The 18,375-nt window shown below is 35.7% G+C and overlaps 2 protein-coding genes across 2 annotated transcripts in view; both read right to left on the minus strand.

Annotated features, from left to right (window-relative positions):
* Positions 1 to 9,896: 9,896 nt before the first annotated feature.
* LOC134848453 (DDB1- and CUL4-associated factor 10-like) overlaps positions 9,897 to 18,375 on the minus strand; it is a gene marked incomplete at its 5' end in the record, with an annotated part of 67,995 nt that continues 59,516 nt past the window's right edge. Inside the window, 2 exon segments of the mRNA XM_063865918.1 lie at positions 9,897 to 10,442; positions 11,845 to 12,069. Of these exon segments, the coding sequence (XP_063721988.1) occupies positions 10,182 to 10,442; positions 11,845 to 12,069 (486 nt within the window).
* Positions 14,598 to 18,375, minus strand: part of LOC134848452 (uncharacterized) — a 51,608-nt gene continuing 47,830 nt past the window's right edge. The window contains exons 22-24 of the mRNA XM_063865917.1: positions 16,834 to 17,119; positions 16,321 to 16,502; positions 14,598 to 15,646 (exon numbers count right to left, since the gene is read on the minus strand). Coding sequence (XP_063721987.1) covers positions 14,864 to 15,646; positions 16,321 to 16,502; positions 16,834 to 17,119 — 1,251 coding nt within the window. The 3' untranslated portion in view covers positions 14,598 to 14,863. The remainder of the gene's footprint in view (positions 15,647 to 16,320; positions 16,503 to 16,833; positions 17,120 to 18,375) is intronic.

Genomic DNA, 18,375 nt, shown 5'->3' on the forward strand with positions numbered 1-18,375 from the left:
AACACGTAAGACAAACATAAAGTTCGGTATTTTGAAAGGGGGGAACTGGAAAAGAGCCGAAAAAACTAATATCTGTGAACGGATTCATTCTTCAGACTCCACATCTTAGCATCACATATTTAGCTGAACTAACAGGTTAAGTTACTAAATAAACAGAAAAATTGAAATGGGGGGTGGAAAAAGAGCTTTTTTTCTTTTCCCCCACCTGCAAATTTTTATGGTTCCTTTCCAGTTTCCCACCCTCTCGTAAAATTTCAATATAAAGCTGTTAAAAAATTGTTCACACGGCATTTTGCATGTAAGAAAGGTTGTGAAAATTTGTTCATATGTTCACGCTGACACGTTTCAATGCATTTTATAACATGAAAAGTCTTTTTAAATAAGTTTTCTTATATTACATTTCCGAAAAAATTAAAGGGGGGGGACTGGAAAAGAGCCATTTATATAATTCAAATTACTGTTCACATTGTCCGGCTGTCATGAAAATTGACATGCAGACTAATTAAGCCATGACAAACATCTTTGATCTTCATAATCAACCTTGTAAAACCACTCGTTAGACTATGAAATTGACACTCGTGTGAGGCTTATGTTAGGTGGGGGGTCGGGGTTGGAAAAGGGCCATTTTTTCAAAAACAAACGGTCCATTTTTTTCTGTTTCCTTGCATTCATGATTCTTTTTCAACTCTGTATTCGTTGCTGGCTATGCTTATGAAAACTTAGGTTCTCCCCTCAATGGAACTGCGTTTTCCATTTTTACCTCGCCTTTCAATTTCAACTTTATGAAAACCACTTCAACCATGTCAGAAACAATGAAAGATGAATGAACTAACAATTGTAAACAGGGACCAATTTAACATCCTTCCAACCCCCCCCCCCCCCTCAAATCCGTTTAGGGGGGAGGATGTTAACTTGGTTTTGAGTTGGAATTTTCAGCCAATCAGAATCGAGCATTATACATGCAGCGCTTAGCAAATTTAATTTAAATTAATTGCTGGGGTGTCTATTTGGGGGGGGGGGGTTCATTGCTGTGTCCTGAATTAAAAATTAAAGTTGGTACTCTTTTAGCGGCTCTTTTCCACTTCCTCATCATATTTAAACTTCTCTTTTTCAAAGTTGTTTCACGAGTTAATATGGCTAAACGCGTAATGTAACAATGTAAGGTATGAAGACTAAATCTGTTTATAATTGTTAGTTTGGCTTTTTTCCTCTCCCCCACCTGCAATTTTTTACTAGTTAAGTTACTGGTCACATTTTCCGATCGTTATGAAAACTGACATGTGGACTAATTAGGCTGTGCCGTTAGTTTGGATCAAATTAACATCCTCTCAATCTTCAGAACTAAAAAGGGAATCTTTACTTTAGGTACGACCCTCATCAAATTGTAATTTTTCAATTTGAGGGGACTAAGCGTTACTTGAGGGTGAGGGGGAAAGTATGCTGCTGGTGCATTATTGGGGGGAGTCAGACTAAAAAAAACTACCTGAGGTAGTAGACTGTTTCTTCTCAACGCTTTTGCTCCTCGTTTTGCTGTTTCGGCTAGACATCTCTCTCTCTCTCTCTCTCTCTCTCTCTCTCTCTCGCAACAAAGGTCTAGTCTATTTCGCGAAGTTGTTTTTTGCAATAGTTGTTTTTACTGCAGGTGATAACTGAAACCAAAGTGGCTATTTTCAGTCTTCCCCGCATTCAGTTTCAAAATGATTTTTTTACAATAAAATATGGAAAACAAAAATTGTATTATTGAAGCTTAATAAAATGGAAAAATGTTTTTAAAAGCGGTACTCTTGAACACATTTGTTCATTGCACTTTTGAAAAAAAATTACAAAATTATTTTTTTTTGGTAGATGAGGAAAAATAGCCACTAAAGTAATAGTAGACCGTACCAGTCAAAACCTCCGAAATTTTTTCAATTTAGTTGAAAAAAAATCAGAGACTTTTGGACAATTCAAGAAGCCAAGATTTTTAGTTCGGCGTTTGCATTTAAGCTGGTAAACACGTGCTGAACTTTGACTTCATAATTTTGAATCGAATCTATTTGAATGACTTCCAGTTGGTTGACTTGCATAATGTTTTATCTAAAAGTACACCCACCTGAGTTCAATTGCCAGTATAGCATAGACCAAAAGTTTCGGTGGCGCTTCCCATCCCCCAACCTGGGCTCTTTTTCCTTTTCCCCCCACCTCACGCCAGTTTCAACTTATTAGTGTAACGAGTGGTTTCACGAGGTTGAGTATGAAGACCAAATATGTTTGTCGTGGCCTTCTTGGTCTGTATGTAAATTTTCATAACAATCGGACAATGTGGTCAATAAATTTAGGCTCTTTTTCCTTTTCCCCCCACCTGCAAATTTTTACATGTAAATTTGTTGACCACTTTGTTGGATTGTTATGAAAATTTACGAACAGACTAATAAGGCCACGCCAAACATATTTGGTCTTCATATTCAACCTCGTAAAACCACTCGTTACACTAAAAAAATGAAGCTCGTGTGAGGTGGGGGCAAAAGGAAAAAGAGCCTAAATTTACATGTAAAAAATTGCAGGTGGGGGGAAAAGGAAAAAGAGCCCCAACCTGTCATACTTTTCGAGTAAGAACCTGTCGTAGTTTTCTTTTGGGCTTTTTTCCATTCTTTTTTTTTGAGTTTTTGAAATTCGTTTTAAGAAAGTCTGTTTAAACTGACTTTTGATATTGCGAATGAGAATAAAAAATTTGGGTATGAACAAATTCGGCTCTTTTTCCTCCCCCCCCCCCCCCACCTCACACGAGCTTCAATATATTAGTGTAACGAGTGGTTTTACGAGGTTGGGTATGAAGACCAAATACGTTTGTCGTGGCCTTATTAGTCTGTATTGAAATGTTCATAACAATCGGACAATGTGGTCAACAAATTTACATGAAAAAATTTGCAGGTGGGGGGAAAAGGAAAAAGAGCCACAAATTCCTACATTTTTTACATGCAATTTGTAGTCTCTTCTCCAGTCCCCATAATTTTTTCTGATACTCAATTTACGAGCGTCTGAAGTTTTAAAATGAATTTTTATGCTTTAAACTGCAATAAAACGTGGAAGTATCAACGAGTATACAGATTGTTACAAAATTTCTGGGCTCTTTTTCCTCTTCCCCCCCACCTGCAAATCTTTTAGAGTAACTTTTCTGTTCACATTGTCGGATTGTTATAAAATTTGGCATACGGACTAGTTAGGCCATGACAAATATACGTTACACTATGAAATTGACTTTTGCATGCATTTTCGTTGACTTTTTGTACGATTTCTGCAACGGAGATTTTTTTTGCACAATTTTTTGTTGACTTAAATAAAGTGTTTGAAACGCTTGTTCAATAATTTTTCCGACAGAATTTTTAGATAGAACTGTTAAACAATATTTAAGACATTTTGGCCAATTTTCATCCAATGTCATTAGCGCTTTTAAGTAAACAATCAAACTTCTGGTTGGTTGCCGATACTCGAATGGGTATCGCAGGGCTGTTCTTGGGCCCATAATTTTTCTTGTGTAAGTTAATAATCTGCATTTCGGATTCTTATTCAACGGTTGTTTTTTTTTCAGTTGCGCGGCACTTCCCGTCACCCGGCCTGTCAATTATCCAGTAGGACTTCATGGCTCTTTTCCATGAACCCCTTTTTAAAAATAAAATTCCATATAAAGAAGTCTGTTCTAAATGATTTTTGATAACCTAAACTGCAACAAAAAAAATTAAGTTTGAACGAGTGAACAGATTGTTCCAAATCTCTGACAAGCAGACTTCCATAAGAACAGTGTTTCAACAATCTTGTTTTTGTAATTTAACGAGAAGTTTTTTTTCGAAATTATTATTTTGCAACTTTACTAGAAACAGGCTCTTTTAAGACTACCAAGCCACCAGACAATACATCAGCCGAATTAACTGAGCGTATTCATTAAAATATTAACGGAAAATTTTTTGCACTATTTTTTGATTTTTTGCTGACGTGAATAAAGCGTTTCATACGCTTGATCCTTATCTTCTACAAAAGAATTTACAATAGTTTGGAAATAATGGCAATCGTTTTTAATTAGCTAGAGAACGTTTCATCCAATGACATCGTTTGTTTTCAGTACATAACTAAACTTCTCGTTGATTGCCCATAATCAAAGGTGTATCGCAGGGCTGTTCCTGGGCCCATTTTTTTCTATTATCATTACGAGGCCAAACTGTTCACATATAGGCGCACAATTTTCTGCCTGTATGTTCCTGGATTCCAGAAACAATTCTTTAAAATTGTTAAAATTTTTTCAGAACGATCAAAGGAATTGAGAGAACAAAAGAAGAACATAGGGAGCGTCCTTGTTGTCGAATCCGCTTACAATTCACAAAATGCACAGTTTGGCCTCAATGATAAATTAATAATCTATATCTCTTGGGTTCTTATTCAAGTGCTTTTATTTTCGCTGCTAATACTAATGTGGCGTGTGAGGACCCAAGTTTCAATCTAATTCAAACAGATTCAACAATCGTTAATGTGCTTATGTGATTGTAAGCTAATAATTTAACAGATAAGTAAGACGAACATTACTAGGCCAAAATGTGCACTGGATAGGTGCACAATTTTGTGTCTGCATGTTTCTGGATTCCAGAGAGAAGTCGTTAAACATGTTAAAATTTTGTCGGAATGATCAAAGCAAATGAATGAACAAAAAAGAACAAAGGGAGCGTCCTTGTTGCAGAATCCGCTTAAAATTCACAAATGCACAGTTTGGCCTCGTAATGAACCAAGGTTTCAACTTTCGAAAGGACCGGAAGTACTTCAAATTCAACTAGCTGATGTATATCGAGGCTATCTTGTAAGCACTTGGGGTAGTACTGAATAACTTGCCCTTTGTATTTCAAAATCTGCTAGCCTGAAAAAAAATTAGGGCGATATTGAGACGGTTTTTCAAAATTGTTCTAGGTCAATTTTTGTAAAACAAAACCAATCAAATATCACAACAATTATAATAAACGGTTTTCTTATGTATGGCGGATCCAATTTTATTCGGCTGAACCATAATTATTTGTTACAGCAGAAAAATGCTCGAATTATTTTTTCAGTATACTGCGAAAATTTTAAAAATAAAATCTCAAGGGTACACGATTTTTGACTAGAAAATTTACACAGAGACGAAGCTCAACCTCGCAAACTCGAGCAAAAAGTAGCTATGAAGAGTTTAAAAAAGGGTAAAAAGGTAAAAACTAATAAAACTTGTCAAAATCCTGACGTCCACGTTAAAAGTGACACATTCAAACATCTGTACTATGGTGGTGTATCATTTTTAATGACTAGAAGGCCTTGGAGGTACCTAGTTCATAATACCGTTGAAAACTGTACTGGTGCGAAAGGTAATGCGGCTCTTCAAAATCTGTCAAAATGCCAAAACTTGGACAGTTAACAAATTGATAAATGACTTACATCCACAAACGTACGGATAACACGTTTTTGTGAAAGGAGTTCTATTTTATTTGTTCACCAAACGTGCCAATTCTGAAAACAAAATAAGAAACCGATGAAACAAAGCTGTAATCTCTGTCGCAAAAACTTGTCATCATTCCTTCTCAAAAACAACTCTGCCATATCTGAGATCAAAGATAAAAAATTGATTGATTAAGAATTTTCTCACTGCATAAGCAGCTACGCTAAACAAAAATTGGTTAAAAGATCCACATGGTTTGAAAAGTCATATTTTTTTTCAGTCTATAGCAGATTCTTAAACAAAACTGGAAGTTTTTGTTTATGCAAAGGACACCTTTACAGCAATATTTTCTTTCGATTGAACTCTTAACCTCAGATTAGGCACGGTAGTACTAAAAATAAAAAAAAATCCAAATGAAAAAAAAAACTATGTTAATTTATGCTCTTCTACAAATCTTCACGCAGTGAGAAAATTTTACTCGCTGCTCTTCCGATCAAACCAAGCCCTTTCTTCCAGATTTGGCAGATTCGTTTATGAAAAATTTCAAAAAAAGTAAAAATTGAACAAAATTTGAAAGAATTACAATTTTTCATGAGACAACTGTTTTCGTCAAAAAACTTCGGGTAACACCAGTTGGCAGCGCAGATTCAGAGTAGTTGCTTTTTCGATTAAACTCTCAACCTCCGATTTGATAGGCAATTGTCAAGAAAAGGACATTTTGGACATTTTCTTAGGCCGAACTCTTTCTATTTCAAAATAAGGGCGTAGCCACCTAAACCGTTCTTTTATTTAAACTCCTAATATCAAACTTTTACGGCAGTTTTCGAGAAAATGAAGCAATCCAATACTAAATGGCTAAAAATTTTCCACTCACTAAAATTTTCCTGGAACGTTTGGCAGAAAATATGATTATCGCAAAACCAGGTACAATTCAAAATAACTGTTCGTTAAAAAATAGGAATTCGTCACCAATAAACTCAATTAAAAACTTTAATGCAATGGAGCAAGATTGCCAGATATGCTACAAAAGGGCAAAGCTTTTCCAAATAACCAGCACATTTATTTGCGCCTTAGGTTCAAAAAAGTGGATACCTTAAATAACACTACGATGAAAGTTTGTAATTAAAATTCCGTTTCCGATGCTTGAACCAAAGACGTCCAACCATATAAAGTTCACTTAGAAAAAGATTCAGAGCGTTTTTTATGCAAGAAAAAACCCAAATCTTGTTCCCTAACGCAAAAATCACAATTTTGCGACAATTTTTATGAGTAAAATCAGTTCGTTGTCTGAAAATGTGATATGGCTGAAAAAGAAGCAATTTTTGTGCATAAATTTAAGGATGATTGAATGGTTGGAGCAGGATTTAAAAAATCGAATATTTAGTTAACCTGACTTTCACAATGGGCTTGAATAAACAGCTTTAACTTCTTTCAGAATTGCAAACATAGTTTGAAAAATGCCCTCCAAATCATTCTTAGTTTCGGAAATCTAAATGCGAAAAAAATTCTCTCGTTCAAAAATACCTGAAAGCTAAATGGCAGCTTGTTATTTCAGAAAAGCAAATCTACTGTATCAATTTTTTCTGCACAATTATCTTGACTGTTAAAACGTCTCTCAGCTTAGAAACAGATTTAATAATCGAAAAGTTGAAAGAAACTTTTTTTTTCAATTTCTTATTATGGTTATCGTGATTGTTGTTATCGTGATCGTTATCAAACTATCTTGGATGAGAAACGCGCTGGGGCAATGCTAATTTTCAGTTTTTGTGTATGTGCCAGGTAGAAATGTGTATAGGCCAGGCCTGGTATAATTGTTCAAAAATTACTGTTACTTACACATAAAGTTATGAAGAATTAATTCTTGTTCTTTATTCAAAACACAAATTCGCTAAAATTTTAAACGTTGTTATGATGCAATTAATATTTGAATGGTGAGCAAATGAAGTATTTGAGCAGATTTAATTTCCATATATACATAGCTACATCGCGCGAATCAGTTGAGCAATCTCACCCCTCTTTCCCACGTGGGGGGATAGCTCAATAGGTAATTGAGGCATGTTTATAACACAGAGGCGAAGTATAAGATTAAAACAGCATGACGTTGAATAAACAGCAAACAAGACTTCGAGCGAAGACGAAACTGCAAAAACAAAATTGAAAAAAAGTGAAAAAAGTTTTTCATGATTACATTCATTTAATTTTTTTCAAGATCCTATTATGTTAATATTGAGCTCTCAAAAAATGGATACAGTCTTAACGATCTTTAAAACAAAACCGGAAAAATGTAGAAAGCAGAATTGGTAAGTATAAAAGCCAACAAAAATTCAACTGACAGTCAATAAGCTGAAAATTGTGAATGTAAGTCCTAATTTGTAAACCAAACCTACAGAGTTTAAGTCTACAACCAATCAGCACAAAAACTGGAATAAAATTTCAACATTGCACAACAACATAGCAGACATCAATTGAAAAGAATGTAGCTAAGTTTCGTATCAAACTAAATCTACAAACATTTTCACATAATTTCATCAATTGGTCTGAAACAAAAGTCAATTATCGCAAAAAATAACATACCAAATAAAAAAACTGAACGTTGAAATTGCATCAGAACAAAAACTACATAGAGCGGTAAAAACGGGGGCGGATTTGGGGGGGGGGGTAGCGGACGCCCTCCTCTCAGGGATTCGACGACCCCCAGCCGACCCAAAATGATCTCCCTTTGTACAATTTTGAGATAGCCATTTTTGGCTGAAGGAACCTAAAATTTTTCTAAGTGCACCTTTGGCGCCAATATATACTAATTTTGAGGAGGGAGCTGACGCGAAAAAAAAAACGAAATTTTTAAATATTTTTCCAAAAAACTTCAAATAACACTTGGGCCTCTTTTTTCAAAATTTTGATGCCTGCAGCGCAAATTTGACCAAAAACAATAGGAAATTAGGTCGACCGAAATAAAGGCTAACGACCTGTGCCAAATCTGATGAAATATTAGTCGACAACTCTTAACCTTAATACAAGGCCATTACACTAACCATGCTATTAATTAACCAATGGGTATAAACCAATGGGTACAAAATATACTGATTACCAATTGACCATTCTGTGAACAAAGTTATGTACGGTAAAAAAAAAACCTAGTCCCCGATTGCAACACCCTTGCTCACCGCAAGGGTAACCACTTGAACTTAAATTGGAAGGTATTATATATCATTCAAATACTAAAACTAAAGATTATTACTAACAAGGATAGCCGGTTACTGTGCAAGTAGCACAGAATGTTCCGACCAATCTTTGAAAAAATTATTTTTCAAATTATTGTCGGTTTTTTGGTGTGAAAAATTTAGAAAAAAAAATTGGAAAAATGTTTCAAGTTTTTTGCACTTTTTCGAATTTTTGAAGATTTTGAATCCAAAAAGGCGCTAAAATACTCGAAAAAAAACTAACGTTACTCGAGTAAAACTAAGTTTTTATCTTAATCAAATGGTTGTAAGCTTTTTAAGCCATTAAAACAAGACTGCTCGCTCGCTTTAATTGCCCGGAACAAGACGAAATATCAATAATTTTCTACCGGATTTTCTCGACACTAGAAAAAATTTTTGATGTGGTTCGAATCACGACTGAGAGGGTTTTAATATGATATATCATTCCCAGTCAACCCAGTCCAATGATTAATTGTGGTACCTGATTTTGCGTGGAAAACAAAAAAGTAAACAAACACGAACATAAAGTTCCTCCCCATTTTCAAAGGACGGAACAAAAAATATTACTAAAACTGATGCACTCAAAGCCAATTTTTTTTTGTCTTAAAAGAAAAAAACATTATTGCGAACAATATTATCAAGTTGCTAAAGATAACATTTTCGGTATTCAGACAGTAAGTTATGGTAGCAAACCAGTTAACTTGCTTTTTTCGAGACCGAGGTTGCCCAAACAAAAAAACTTGAAACAAACTTCAGGGGGTTAACTAATAGCTTAATTGATCCCATCAGGCATTTAGCCATTAGAAACTCGTTGAACAACTAAGAAAAAAAATTGGAAAGTGGGGGGGGGGCGTGGCAAAAAACTGAGGTCCATTGCATATTAATCATAGAAAAAAATAATGTGAATTTGGTCGTAGGCCAACAACCGAAGGGCCAACAAACCGAAAATAGGAGTACCATTCCAACAAGCCAAAAATTAATATTGTAAGGCAACATAACAACAGATTGTCATTGTTATGCAATTCTTACGTAATTCTGATGTAATTCAAGTAATTCTTATGCAATTTCGGCTTCAAGATATGGCGGTTTGTAGATACTGCGGTTTGTTTATCGTCAGCCGTATATCTATATTTTCATTTATTTTTTGTGATCAATTTCACATTAACCTAACATTTCAAACAGTCATCACTTTTCGATCTCTTTTACTCACTTTCGATGAATTCAAAACTAAAACTTAAATGGAAAATTTATATCTTTTGAAGGTCCAACATAATTTGCACTAAACAATTTCCTCTGAACAGTTTCAACACTTATCATCATTTTTCATTGATAGAGAGTTACAAACTGAATTGATGCGGAGAAGACTTCTATACGAACAACTTTTTTGATCTCGGATAAATAAATTTTCGTTCTTCTTTCTTCTCGTTTCTCTTCAATCAATATGAATTACTCAAGGCAAATTAAATTACCAAAATTTAACATGCAGACATCACATTTTTAGTGATTTTAACCATTTTAAATATTTTTGCAACTGTCTTTCAATGATGAGTTTGTCACTTTCTGGCAAATGGGTGTGAGAAAACCACTGTTCCATCTAGACATGCAGACGCCACTGACAACTGAGTTGGACTGAATTTGGCAACCACGACTGGCTTTTTGTGACAGAATACACTCTTCAGTTCGTAGAGGGGAGAGGGGAACTGCATTTGAGAAACATCCAATGGTTCGCCCATCGATGGGGTGAATCCGAGCAATCGGAACCCGAAACCAAAGGGAGAGACGAGAAGTCTTCCATTTGGACTGAAGTCCAGCTCCTAAACTCAAAGAAAGGAGGATCAATTTAACACCCTCCCCTCTGAACAGACCACGATAAGATCTTGCAACCCAATATTTAATTTAGATTTAAATGATAAAGATCAAAATTTGGAGTTCCATTTGTAATAAAATTACATCATCATTTTGAAACACTCGATACTGATTGGCTGAAACCTCGAAATCAGACACAAGTTAACATCCATCCTAAAACGTCCTAGGGGAGAAGATATTGTCTTGATTCCAACAATTAAATCGATCACAATCAAACGACCCACACAAAAAACAGACAATTTTTTCCAGAAAAAAAAACACTTGAAATTCACAGATTTCAGGGATAACAATATCAGTAATCGTTCAAATAAGTGCCAAGTTTCACGGACAATTTCGGGCAGCATCACATCAATTTTGAAATCGAAGACTCAATTATGATTCAAATGACGAGGTTTCCTATTATGCAGCCCGTTATACAAATATTGAAACAAGGATAGCTGGTTACTGGGCAAGTATCAAAAAATGTTTCGAACATTTCTGAAAAAAAAAATTTCTAGAACTTAAGAATATTTGAAATTGCCAAAATGGCGCAAACTCCAAAAACTAACTTTACTCGAATAAACTAAATTTTGACGGCTTAAATTATGAAGCATAAATGTGCTATTTCAAGCCTGCTCACTCACATGTTTCGCTCGACATTAGACCAAAAATTTCAAACGGTTTGTTTTTCGATATTGAGAAAAACGTTCATAATTTTTTTATGCCATTCGAATCAAGACTGTAAGTGCTTTAAAATTATATATCACTCAACACCTTCGATGATTAATAAACAGTGCACCTGATTTTGCGTGGAAAACAAAGAAAGAAAAAATTGAATACAAAGTTCCTCCGCCTTTTCAATTGTCAGAACAATTATAAAAGCTATCCTTTCATTCAGGGGCGGATTAAGCAGGGGCGGGGGGGGGGGGACGCCCTCCATCAGGGATTCGACCCCTTCCCGACCCAAAGGGCCCCCCCTTGGTACTTTTCTAAGAAATCCATTTTTGGCCGACCGACCCTAAAATTTTTCTAAAGGCGCCTTTGGCGCCAATATGTACTAATATTGAGGGGGAGCGCGCGCCAAAAAAACGCGATTTTTTTGGCCAACATTTTCCAAAAAGTGCCGAAAAACTGCTTTTATTGATTGTTTTTTCAAAAATTTGCAATTTGCCTGCGGCGTAGAAAATTTGGCCAAATTACTGTCTTTTTATTGCTTTAGGAGAGCTCGGAAAATCAATTTTGTCGACCTAAAAAAAATCGACACAATTTTCGAAATTTTTTTGAAACCCGCCCCTCAAGAAAATCCTAGATCTGCCCCTGCTTTCATTTTTGATCTTGGGCCGTATATCAGAAAAGACCTAAGTTACGCACCTTGATGAAAGTGGCGCCGTTACTTGTCTCTTCTGTACAATACAACAGCCGCTTCTGGGAAGAATAATTAGATTGCTTAGGACCAGTTGCATCAAGTCCTCTGATTGCATCTTCGCTTCCTCTCACTTTGATTTCTCCAATTGACCTTTGATGACCCCGAGTTGAAGTAAAATGGACCAAATCTGACGGCGAGGGAGGAGAAGCAAGATCCAATACACAAGTCAGCTACAAACACATCATTGTTCATTAGAAGGAGAATGTGTGGTATAATCGAATGGCATAGATTCGTGCTAATTCATTGAGTGCAAACGAGGTACAAGACTTAAAACAAGCACTAAAATTGGAGTGCTTTGTCGAGGACTCATGGTTGCTACGCATTCAGATCGACAACTAAATTTTATAGTCACAACTTTCAAAGTAGTTTTTTCTGGCGAGAAAAACTAGTCATGTTTTTTTTTAAACTTAACAAACTTAATACATTCAATTGAATGACATAGGTGTCTCTCCGACCCTTGATGGCGATGATTTTTTTGAAAACTTTTTTATTCCACACAAATCTAGGTACCACAAAAACCTCAGACACACAGGCAATAAGGCAAGCATAGCATTGCAAGCTAGCAAATGCAAAATGAGATGAAAACCACTAAATAAAACTAACAGATAGTTGGAATAGAGTCAAAGAACCCAAAGAAACAGAAAATACTGACTTGAACGCAAAAAAAATTAATATTTTGAATATATATAAAAGCAATTGACCAATTTGAGAAAACTGGATCTATAGGTAAAATTTTTATTCAGCTGGGAAATCTATAAACTAAAATCGATTTTCGAAACGAAGTCAATCACGTTTTTCGTGACCATTACACTTTTGCTGTTCAAAAGTAGAGTTTGCCTTCCTTTCAACAAAGAACTTCAAAAAAAAACTAAAATTCAAATACAAAACATAGCCAACTGACAGTTGGAAAAGAGTAATGAACGCAAAGAAGCAGAAAAAAAACTGCCTTAATTTTTGATAAAATATGAGCCATGGAATTTTGAAGAAAAAAATTGATGGCCTCAAACCTCTTTGAATTTCCAGAACAATTTATTATTGACAAATTTTTCATGAAATGAACCAAATTTGAGAAAACTGGATCAATACCTATAGAATTTTTTCGCCGGAAAATCTGATAGCCAAATTCCACTTTCGACACTAGAAGTCGATCACATTTTTCGTGACCTTTGCTGTTTGATAGTGGAGTTATCACAAGTCAAACCGCGTAAAAGAAATCACAAGTCAAACCGCGAAAAATCAAAATTAAGCCTGAACAAAAAAATAACAAAAAACTTTTTAAGAGTCTTCACTACGTTCATTACTCTTAAAAACTAAATTTGAGCGTAAATAAGTTCAATGAATTTTCCTGAAAAAAAAATTATCACAACCTATATAAGAGTATTCACTGTTCATCGATTCTTAAAAATAATTGGCAGAAAAATTAGACAGCAGTTGACTTGACTTATGTTCAATTGAAAGAAAACCAGTCGAAAAACGCAATCAACAGCGTTAAATCAGCATTCAGTAACTTTAACTTAGTGGCCCTTTACCCAAAAATACTTATGAGACTCCAGTTGAGCCGAAAACAAAAAAACTGCCATAAAAACTCATTGACGCAATAAAAAGATGACAAAGTTAATTAGAAATCAGCCGAAATAATTTAAGCCAAAACAAATTATTCAAAATCAGAGTTTGTAAATTACCAGATCCGTAAAAACTGTTTAAATCAGAAGAAAATTGCTCGCTTTGGAAACTGAGCCGACAAAAAATAAACAGACAAAAATTAAACCACCTATTGGGTAAAACATCACTTCATTCGTTCAAATTTTGGCGTAGAAATTGTTTGATTCCTATCTCCTCTGGCTTAACAAAAAAAATTCAAAATTAACACTAAAAAAATGATTTAATAAAAATTTAAATCAGCTTCGCTACTCCTTCTACATTGACTAAAATGGGCGCTACAGTTGGATTGAATTGATCAAATAATTGTCTGCGGCTCGTAGCACAAGGGTTTTCAACGTGAGGCTGAAAACAAATTAGACTAGACCCGTCCTAAGTCTTCTTGGGGCTGAAACGAAACATCATCACGACCTATAAGAATTTGAATTACGTTCATCGACTTTTAATAATGCTATATTGATTGGAAAAAATATTTTTGGGCCCTTAAATGAAAAGATAGCCAACAGTTAGTTGGAAAAGTGTCTATGAATACAAGAAAACCCAAAAAAATATTGACTTGTTTTTTTTTTAAAAAAAAACCTTCAAATTTCGAATTTCTAAGGAAAAAGCAGTTTGAGTTTCAAGAACAATTGATGATTGACTCTTTATGATAAAAGTAACCCAAATTGATAAAACTGCATCAAAAGGTTTTTTATTCCACTAGAAAATCTCGAAATAAAAATCTGTGTTCGATACTAGAAGTGCGCTATCGTCGTTGGAGAGCACAATTTGCCTTTATTTTAGCTAAAATCTTGAATCCAACTTAATAAAAATCAAGTCAAGCCGCAAGGGATCAAATATGGCGTTCAAATTGTAAGCGTTCAAATAGGGTCAATATTTTGAAACTCCTACGTCAAAAAGTATTTGTGCACACTCCTGCAAACAATCAAAAACGAACTGCAAAGCACTGCGCGACTGAATTAATAGTTAAGTTTTAAGTGAATGAGTAACTCATTGCTCGAAAAACCGAGATCTTCTAAAAAGCGGAAATGGTTGGCTTTGGAAACTGAATTGGCATTTATGGCAATAGCGACTTATGTAAAATCACATACTACTAAGACAATCAAGACAACTACAAAATGATATAATGCAATGTTAGGCTCAGGCAAAATTGATGACTGTACATAAGAGAGTGTTAATTCTCCGAATTCTGATATTTTCACTTAGCCCTAATATCATCGTGGCAAGCAGCGTATTTAATGTCAATCCAGCTGACAGAATTTGTTGCCATAACATTTAATCCGGAACCTCAGCTGTTTATAAGCCTCATTGTTTAGAACCGGAACTATCTGATCTTTTGCGTTCCGATTCTTCGTTTTTCTTTGATTTCTGTTCACTGTCGTTGTTCACTTTTTCTAGTGATTTATCTGTCTGCTCTTTGCCCGCTTCTAGGCTTTCTTCTGAAATTTGCACTGTACTCAATGTCATCTCCGTATTTGATGCAAATTGACTCATTGCATCTGTAGGTACAGTAGACACAAAAGACTTTGATGACATGTAAGATGAAGCACCACCGTCTGCTTTCTCGACACTGTCTGGTGATTGCATCGTCGGCTCAATTGCCACCACTTCAGCACCTGCCATATTCAAACGACTCAAAGAATCGTCAAAAGGTTCAACTTTTTGTCTCAAATAATCGACCTCCATTTTTTCCATAGTCAGTAAGGAATCTTCGCTTTTCATGTTGCTATAGACTGAAGATGTAGCACCTCGCTCTTCGACCAAATTCTGCCCGAGAGACCAGGCGCCACTGACTCGCGAGTCCTGATGTTTGTCTTCTGTCGCTCCTTGGTCGTAGTGCGGCAACATTCCAAACATCTTGTAGACTGCCAGTTTGAACTTTTGGATCTCTCTTGCCAGACTGATCCGGAACCCTGCCGATAGAGGGAAAAGAGGGAAGCCCGGAGGGTCAACTTGGGTTTCGGAGGACTGACTGGAATCACACCATAGTTGAAGTCTGTCGATTAGGTTCCAGGCTACGAAGCGGAAATGCTCCTCGATCTCCTGTTTGAAGGTCTCGTGAGGCCTCAGGATTTCACAAGTTGAGGCCTAAAAACAATCTTCGATACAAAAAATAAGCAAGGTAAGCCTTTCAAGGAAAGGCTAAAAAACTCATTTTCACAGATCGAATCCAATCGAGGGGTCTTCTTAAGAGTCAAAACCATTGCAATTAGCCGTACCATCTGCTTTTACCTCTGACGAGCTTTTTGCTTAATTACATATTTTTTAAAGTTCATCTCAAACAGATGAGCAGAAGAAAAAAAAACTTTTGTGCCAGAGACCAAATCGATTTACCTAAATTCATAAAAGTATTATATTTCTAATAACTCATCTTGTTCGAGTTAGAACCAGAATTGATGTCCAGCGTTCAAGAACTTCGGATATATCATGTACAATAGGATATCGATTGATATCTTTTATCTCTCATTTTTTCCTTTCTCGAACGCAAAAACTCAACACTGAATGTATTTCGACTTTTTAAGGCTTTGGACACTTTAATTTTTAAAATATAAGTAGCAAAATTTTCGGACACACAGATTTACAATCAGACAAAAATGTCTCAGAAAACCTTGAGTTATGCAAAAAAAAAATTCTGAAAATGTTGAACGGTTTTTTAATATTTTTTTTCTGACTAAACATCTATTTATCTCTGTGAACTCTTTAAACAACTAGTAAGTTTTTGTTTCACCTGATTACGACACAGAGAAAGTATACTATCATACCTCGACTAGACGTATGATGACCATTTCGTTGTACATCTTGGCGTTCTCCTGTCCAGTCTGCAGCTGACGCTGTCTCTCGTAGCCTGCCTCGTTGAAATAGGGCGTCTTGTTCAGAATGAGACCCTGAAGACTCACCACTATCTGCAACAGACTGCTACTTTCCCGATTCCACATCTCAGTTCCTAAAACATAGCCAACAGTCACTTGGAAAAAGTGTCACAACTCCAAAAAAAGATTGACTTTTTAAAAAAAATCGAGTTCTAAGGAATACAATATCAAATTAATTCCTAAAAAATTCAAAGATAAAAATATAAATCAAAACATTTCATTTCAGATTTCATTTCAATAGTGCGCATCAGAACATAATTTAGTCTGGATAAATTGACCTAACAACACTGTCCTTTATTCTATTTTTTCACACAATCCACTTATCAATATTTTCTACTCAAAAAATTGCTAAAAGTAAATATGGCAAATTATTATCATACTCTGATTCGTCTTTGAGCCTGTTACCTTTTCCAGCCCATGTTCCGAGTAAACTGAGACAGACATTTCCATCCTCGTACAGATTTGGATTCAGTTTCCCATTAGCGTAGGACAAAAATGCGACCTTGGGTGGTTCCAGAGGATAGCTCGGGGGCAGTCGGAGGTCAAACAGGAACAGCCCCTGTTGGTAGGGAGTATCTTCTGGGCCAACTATGAGGATTGAGAAGAGGTCTTGTCGGTCCTCGAACGTCCGCACCAGGATCCCATCTGGAAGCGCAGTGGACAACATCTTCAGCTCCTTCTTTACAGAGGACTAAAAACTGTGTTAATTTATTACTATTGGAATGTCAAAGCACATGCTAGCAAAAAGCTGTAAAGGTGCCCCAAAAGTGCCACCAATACTTGCGACTTAGGTTGGAAAAAAGAAGAACGTTCGTACTAATACACTCGCTTCAGAAGTGTAAAATATAGTTTCCAATCTCCACACGCGCACACACACACACACTATTAGCTTCACTGAATTTCATATTCTCAAACCAGATACAGACAACGGCTTTAAAATGGAAAAACTTTCGAACAGTCAACCGAAAAATCAATGTGACTATGATAAATTAGCAAATAAAATACAAAAACAAAATGATTGTTTACACTCTAATAAAGAGTTAAGATGTACCACTGGTAACTATTGTATCTAACTAAAGTTAAAAGAGAATAAAAGTAATGGTTGAATTAAAACCGACTGTAGTCTAAAAAGAGCAACTAGTGAGTCGAAGTCCACTGGACTTCGTAGAGTTAACATTGACTGGTACGTAATTAGGTAATAGAGGTCAAGGTTATAACATATTAAAAATACTGAATCACAACATTCCCCAGTGCACAAAAATTAATATCTGCCCGCTCAACGATGTAGCCAATATCACACATATACTCCATCTCCCCTCGCTCCACCAGGGCCAAAGAAGAAACAAAACGTAACCGCATTTAGCACCAATGGATTTTTACAGAGAGTACAAGTTACAATGGAGGTAATTATATGGTAATATATACATCCTACTTACAAGTTTACACAGATATCAACACTGAATGTACAAAATGATATGTACAATTGGGGTTATGTGGCATTTGTACAATTAAAGAAAACTAACTAACTCACTAACTAGGTAAATACTAAAAAAAAAGTTCTGGGTATCCAATGGATAAAAGCTAAATCAAATATGTAACATGTCATGTTACCACAGTTTAAAAGTTTTCGGAGTTTGAGACCGTAGAGTTGTATCTAGTATGGAAATTATCTGCTTCTATTCTTACATCGGTATCGATGCCCGAGGATATGTCACTAACGTTGTCATCCTGAGTATTACTGGTAACTTCTACCAATGGTGACGATACCCATGCGGTCCTTGTCGCCTGAGAGGAAGGTGTTGAGAGTTCGTCTTGAGTGGTTTCAGCAACCAAAATCGTATGATGTGGGATCTCGTCAATGGGTGTAAGATAATCCGAGGGGGACGTCGTACAGAATGAAGGAATTTGTTTCGGACTCTTTGCACCGGAAAACGTAATAAGCGGTTC

Source organism: Symsagittifera roscoffensis, chromosome 6 (genome assembly GCF_963678635.1).
Source record: "Symsagittifera roscoffensis chromosome 6, txSymRosc1.1, whole genome shotgun sequence".
Taxonomy (NCBI): domain Eukaryota; kingdom Metazoa; phylum Xenacoelomorpha; order Acoela; family Convolutidae; genus Symsagittifera; species Symsagittifera roscoffensis.